This window comes from Scyliorhinus canicula, chromosome 27 (genome assembly GCF_902713615.1).
Source record: "Scyliorhinus canicula chromosome 27, sScyCan1.1, whole genome shotgun sequence".
NCBI lineage: Eukaryota > Metazoa > Chordata > Chondrichthyes > Carcharhiniformes > Scyliorhinidae > Scyliorhinus > Scyliorhinus canicula.
The window spans coordinates 20,122,129-20,129,101 of NC_052172.1; the positions used below are offsets into that span (position 1 = coordinate 20,122,129).

The 6,973-nt window shown below is 53.2% G+C and overlaps 1 protein-coding gene across 1 annotated transcript in view; it reads right to left on the reverse strand.

Moving 5' to 3' along the window:
* The window catches only part of LOC119957952 (cytochrome P450 2C42-like), a 64,175-nt gene extending 58,471 nt beyond the window's left edge, over window positions 1-5,704 (reverse strand). The window contains exon 1 of the mRNA XM_038786177.1: window positions 5,323-5,704. Within this exon, the coding sequence (XP_038642105.1) occupies window positions 5,323-5,532 (210 nt within the window). The 5' untranslated portion in view covers window positions 5,533-5,704. The remainder of the gene's footprint in view (window positions 1-5,322) is intronic.
* Between the last annotated feature and the right edge of the window lie 1,269 nt (window positions 5,705-6,973).

The following is a 6,973-nucleotide window of genomic DNA, read 5'->3' on the forward strand; positions in this document are numbered from 1 at the left end:
GTAGGAGGCCGGCGGCGGCCACAGTGCTGAGGGAGTTCATGGACCAGATGGGAGGGGTGGATCCTTGGAGGTTTCTGAGGCCGGGGGGTAGGGAATTCTCGTTCTTCTCCCATGTCCATAAGGCTTACTCCCGGATTGACTTTTTTGTCTTTAGCAGGGCGTTGATTCCGAGGGTGGTAGGGGCGGAGTATTCGGCGATAGCCATCTCGGATCATGCCCCGCATTGGGTGGACCTAGAGCTGGGGGAGGGGAGGGACCAAGGCCCGCTGTGGAGGTTAGAGGCGGGGCTGCTGTCGGACGAGGAGGTATGCGGGCGGGTCCGGAGGTGCATAGAGGGGTATTTAGAAACTAATGATAATGGGGAGGTGCAGGTGGGGGTGGTCTGGGAGGCGCTGAAGGCGGTGGTTAGGGGGGAGCTGATTTCCATTTGGGCACATAGGGAGAGGAGGGAGAAAAGGGAGAGGGAGAGGTTGGTGGAAGAAATGGTGAGGGTGGACAGGAGGTACGTGGAGGCCCCGGAAGAAGGGCTATTGAGGAAGCGTTGTAGTCTCCAAGCGGAGTTTGATATATTGACCACCCGGAAAGCGGAGGCGCAGTGGAGGAGGGCGCAAGGGGCGGTATACGAATACGGGGAGAAGGTGAGTCGGATGCTGGCCCGCCAGCTCCGGAAGCGGGAGGCGGCGAGGGAGATAGGGGGAGTTAGGGATGGAGGAGGGAGTCTGGTGCAGAGTGCAAGGGGCATCAACGGAGTGTTTAGTACCTTCTATGAGGAGTTGTACTGGTCAGTGCCCCCTGGGAGGAGGGGGGAATGCACCGATTTTTGGACAAGCTAGAGTTCCCGAGAGTAGGGGTGGAGCAGGTGGAGGGTCTGGGGGCGTCAGTTGAGCTGGAGGAGCTGGTCAATACGATGGGGAGTATGCAGTCAGGAAAGGCACCGGGGCCCGATGGGTTCCCGGTGGAATTTTAGAAGAGGTTTTCAGACCTGCTGGGCCCGCTGCTAGTGAGGACTTTGAATGAGGCAAGGGAGGGGAGGGGCTTTGCCCCCGACCATGTCCAGGGCGTTAATTTCATTGATTCTTAAGCGGGATAAGGACCCCCTCCAGTGTGGGTCATACAGGCCGATTTTGCTCCTCAATGTGGACGCGGAAGTGCTGGCCAAGATATTGGCCAGGAGGGTGGAGGATGGGGGCCGCAGGTTATTCACGAGGATCAAACGGGTTTTATGAAGGGGAGGCAGTTGAACGCTAATGTGCGGCGGCTTCTTAATGTCAGAATGATGCCGGCGGTGGACGGGGAGGCGGAGATAGTGGCATCGATGGATGCGGAGAAGGCCTTTGACAGGGTGGAGTGGAGATACCTGTGGGAGGTTTTGAGGAGGTTCGGGATTGGTGAGGGATTTATTAGGTGGGTGAGGCAAGAGATGCCCCAGTGGCGAGTGTGGTAACGATTGGGAGGAGGTCGGAGAACTTTCGGTTGTACCAGGAGACGAGGCAGGGGTGGCCCCTGTCTTCCCTGCTGTTTGCGTTGGCGATCGAACCCCTGACCATGGCACTGAGGGAATCGAGGAACTGGAGGGGGATAGTGCGGGGGGGGGGGGGGGGGGGGGGGGGGGGAGCACCGGCTGCCGTTGTACGCAGACGATTTATTGTTGTACGTTGCAGATCCGGCGGGGTGATGCCGGAGGTAATGAGGATTCTCGGGGAGTTCGGCGACTTCTCTGGGTATAATCTCAACGTGGGGAAGAGTGAGTTGTTTGTGGTGCATATGGGGGACCAGGAAAGAGAGATAGGGGAGCTCCCGCTGAAAAGGGCAGAGAGGAGCTTCAGATACCTGGGGGTGCAGATAGCCAGGACCTGGGGGGCCCTGCATAGGTTAAACTTCACGAAGCTGGTGGAGCAGATGGAGGAGGAGTTTAGGAGGTGGAATGTGTTGCCACTCTCCCTAGTGGACAGGGTCCAGTCGGTTAAAATGACGGTGCTCCCGAGGTTTTTGTTCCTTTTCCAGTGTCTACCCACCATGATCCCGAAGGCTTTTTTCAGGAGGGTCAGTAGGAGAATTACGGGGTTTGTGTGGCCGCAGAAGACCCCGAGGGTGAGGAGGGTATTCCTGGAGCGGGGTAGGGAAGTGGGCGGGCTGGCGCTGCCCAGCCTGTGTGGGTACTACTGGGCTGCAAATGTGGCAATGATACGTAGGTGGGTGATGGAGGGGGAGGGGGCAGCATGGAAGAGGTTGGAGGCGGCATTCTGTGTGGGCACGAGCTTAGAGGCGCTGGTGACGGCGCCATTGCCGCTCCCCCCAGCAAGGTAATCTACGAGTCCGGTAGTGGTGGCTACCCTCAAAATCTGGCGGCAGTGGAGGCGGCATAGGGGGGTGGTGAAGGCTTCAGTTTGGTCCCCGATACAGGGGAACCACCGGTTTGTACCAGGGAGGATGGACGGAGGGTTTTTGAGCTGGCACAGGGCAGGTATCAGGCGGATGGGGGACCTCTTTCTCGATGGGAAGTTTGCGACCTTAGAGGAGTTGGAGGGGAGGTGGGGTCTCCCCCCAGGGAATACCTTCAGGTATATGCAGATTAGGGCGTTTGTTAGGCGGCAGGTGGCGGAGTTGCCACTGTTGCCGCCAAGGGGGGGTTCAGGACAGGGTGCTTTCGGGGGCGTGGGTCGGTGAGGGAAGGATCTCGGCAATCTACCAAGTGATGCAGGAGGGGGAGGAGGCCTCGGTGGAAGAGCTGAAAGAGATGTGGGAGGAGGAGCTGGGAGAGGAGATCGAGGAGGGGACGTGGGCGGATACCCTGGGGAGGGTGAATTCCTCCTCCGCTTGCGTGAGGCTTAGTTTAATCCAACTAAAGGTGCTGCATAGGGTGCATATGACTGGGACCAGGCTGAGTCGGTTCTTTGGGGGGGGGGGAGGACAGATGTGTCAGGTGTACGGGGAGCCCAGCAAACCACACCCACATGTTTTGGGCGTGCCCTGCGTTGGAGTGCTTTTAGAGGGGCGTTGCGGGGACGTTGTCAAGGGTGGTTGGTTCTAGGGTGGAGCCGGGCTGGGGGCTCGCAATTTTCGGGGTAGCATCGGAGCCGGGAGTGCAGGAGACGAAAGAGGCCGGTATTCTGGCCTTTGCGTCCCTGGTAGCCCGGCGCAGGATTCTTTTGCAGTGGAAGGATGCGAGGCCCCCGAGCCCGGAATCCTGGAGCAACGATATGGCTGGGTTTATTAAACTGGAGAGGGTCAAGTTTGCCCTGAGGGGGTCGGTGCAAGGGTTCTTCCGGCGGTGGCAGCCGTTTCAAGACTTCCTGGTGGAGCATTAGGGGGCGGTCAACTTCAGCAGCAACCGGGGGGGGGGGATGGGGGGGGGGGGTTACTTGTTCGCTATGAGGGTTGGGTGTGTGGTTTCATGGTTTCATGCTCATTATTTTTGTTAATTTATTGCTTTTGTATTTGGGGGGGGTTACTGTTTTTCTTTGTTTTGTTGGCTAAAATTTGTTGAAAATTTGAATAAAAATTATTTTTTAAAAAAAGAAAACACATCCATCAATGATAGAGCGAGATGGGAATGAAAATGAAGTGGTGAGGCCATATAGTGATTTGAACACGAAATAAATGCATTTGCAGCGTTGACGTAAGTCATACAGAAACAGAAAGGTCCAAAATTGCAACTTTGGTTAGCCAGTTTCAGTTAGGATAGTTTTAGGGACACTAGCAATACCTTCAATATCGCCAGAACAAGTCCACCAAATTTATTTCTGAGCAGTATAAGTAACCTGAGCTGAAAAATAAGTAACCTGAGGTCAACACCGGTGCCCCGCAAGGCTGCGTACTTAGCCCCCTACTCTACTCCCTGTACACACACGACTGCATGGCAAAACTTGGTTCCAACTCCATCTACAAGTTTGCTGACGATATGACCATAGTGGGCCGGATCTCGAATAACGACGAGTCCGAATACAGGAGGGAGATAGAGAATCTAGTGGAGTGGTGCAACGACAACAATCTCTCCCTTAATGCCAGCAAAACTAAAGAGCTGGTCATCGACTTCAGGAAGCATAGTACTGTACACACCCCTGTCAGCATCAACGGAGCCGAGGTAGAGATGGTGAGCAGTTTCAAATTCCTAGGGGTGCACATCACCAAAAATCTATCCTGGTCCACTCATGTCGACGCTATCACCAAGAAAGCACAACAGCGCCTTTACTTCCTCAGGAAACTAAGGAAATTTGGCATGTCCACATTAACCCTTACCAACTTTTACAGATGCACTATAGAGAGCATCCTATCGGGCTGCATCACAGCCTGGTATGGCAACTGCTCGGCCCAGGACCGCAAGGAACTTCAGAGAGTCGTGAATACCGCCCAGTCCATCACACGAACCTGCCTCCCATCCATTGATTCCATCTACACCTCCCGCTGCCGGGGGAAAGCAGGCAGCATAATCAAGGATCCCTCCCACCCGGCTTACTCACTTTTCCAACTTCTTCCATCGGGCAGGAGATTCAGACGTCTGAGAACACGGACGAACAGACTCAAAAACAGCTTCTTCCCCACTGTCACCAGACTCCTAAATGACCCTTTTATGGACTGTCCTCATTAACACTACACCCTGCATGCTTCATCCGATGCCAATGCTTATGTAGTACATTGTATATATTGTGTTGCCCTATTATGTATTCTCATGTATTTTCTTGAATTCTGTTCAATTCCCTTTTCTTCCCATGTATTGAATGATCTGTTGAGCTGCTTGCAGAAAAATACTTTTCACTGTACCTCGGTACACGTGACAATAAACAAATCCAATCCAATCCAAAAATATAGCTTGTTTGGATTAAATTTGGTTTGGCAGTGAGCCTTGCTTTAGTGCCTCATCGACAATCAATAATCCTACTAAACAGATTTATTATAGCTTCTTGGATGAATCCTCAGAGGAACTCCGGCGTGTGAATTTCCTAGAATTTACAGTGCAGAAAATGAAGGCCATTCAGCCAATCGAGTCTACACCAGACCCTGAAAGAGTACCCTATCTAAGCCCACATGCCATCTAACATTTTGGACACTACAGGGCAATTTAGCGTGACCAATCCACCTAACCCGCACATTTGGACTGTGGGCGGAAACCGGAGCACCCGGAGGAAACCCACACTGACACGGGAAGAATGTGGAGACTCCGCACAGACAGTGACTTAAGCCAGGTATATAACCTGGGTCCCTGGCGCTGTGAAGCAACAGTTCTAACCACTGTGCTACTATGCTCCCGGATCAGTCAAAGCGTTTAGATGAAGGGACAAAGTTGGAATGAAAAACAGGCATTTGCAGTAGTCAGCACCTTACCTTCATGAGAGACTTCTTAGTTGCTCTTCTATCCACTTGGAATAAGTTGCCAAGAATTGGGAGGGCAGAAGGACCTGGGGGGAGCCTGCTTTTCCATGGCTGTTTGGGTTTATGAAACCACTTAATGAACAGAATAGTAAGCAAAACAAAAAGTAGAGTTGTCCCTGGACCATTTAAACCCATTGTGGCAACTAAGGAATACAGAAACATTTCAGCGATCTGGTCCCCAATACTCGAAGTGCTGTCTCACTGGGGAACAGTTGCTGGCTGTCGGCGGCTGTCTTCAACGGCACTGCTGGACCTCCTGAGTTAACGGCACACAGTCAAATATTAGGGAGGCTCTGAGCCAGACGCTGAGCCAGGTTGTGGTGTTTGCACGCCTCTTTTGTTTCAAAGGATGTATGTGTCAACCGAGAAAACTAGCAAGAAATTATACAGAAGGTACACGGGCTGCAAATATCTGACAATCCAGAAGAGCCTTGATCATTATCTTGTAACCCTGCGATCATATACCCAGAGGAATTGGAACACTCCCTCTCCTTAGCTTAGGGGAATTAGTTTAAAGTAACTGAATATGAAAATTTGTTCTTACTACAAAGCCTCAGTTCCTCGTCTGCATCTCTTCCACCCCCATGAGCTCCTTGTAAATATCCGAGACACTTCCTTCCCCCACCCATCCTCTGGAAACTACCACTATCTTGGATCCCCCTTAGTGGCAAGAGTAGAAAAGATAGCACCTGCCTGCGCAAAATGTCCAGCACCTGAATATATCGGAATTCATTCCCCCTCGTCAACCCAAACTTGGCCTCCAGCGCCCTCAAGCTCGGGAGGGTTCCTTCAAAAACAGAAGCGCGACGGCGGGAATGGCAGAGGCGCCGTCACCAACGCCCCCAGACTTGTACCCCTACATGAGACTGCCTCAACCCGCTCCAAAGCTGACCCTCCCCCCACTACCCACTTCCTTATCATGGCTATGTTAGCCGCCCAATAATAGGTGCTGAAATTCGGCAGTGCAAGTCCCCCTTTACCCCGGTTCCACTCGAGCATCACCCTCTTCACTCGCGGGACTTGCCCGGCCATACAAAGCCCAAAATGATCCTGCTTACCCTCTTAAAAAAGGAACGTGGAATGAAAATGGGGAGACACTGGAAGATGATTAAGAACCTCGGGGGGACCGTCATTTTAACTGTCTGTACTCTCCCAGCTAACGACAGCGGGAGTGCATGCCACCTCCGGAACTCCCCTCGCATTTGATCTACCAGCCAGGACAGGTTCAGCTTGTGCAGTCGACCCCAATCCCGCGCCACTTGTATTCCCAGGTACCTGACACTGTCCCCAACTAACCGGGAAGGCAGTTCCCTCAGCCGGTCCCCTTGGCCCCTCTCCTGAACCACAAACATTTCACTTTTTGTCATACTCAATCTGTAGCCCGAAAACCGGCCGAATTTCCCTAGGGTCACCATGATTCCGTCCATCCCCACCATCGGGTCCAAATCAGACAAGAGCAGGTCACCTGCGTACAATGAAACTCTATGCTCCACCCCCCCCCCCCCCCCCCCCCCCTCCCCCTCCCAAACCAGGCCCTTCCAACCCTCTGAAGGCAGAGCTAGATTCTTGATAAACAAGGCGGTGAAAGGTTGCTGGGGATAGG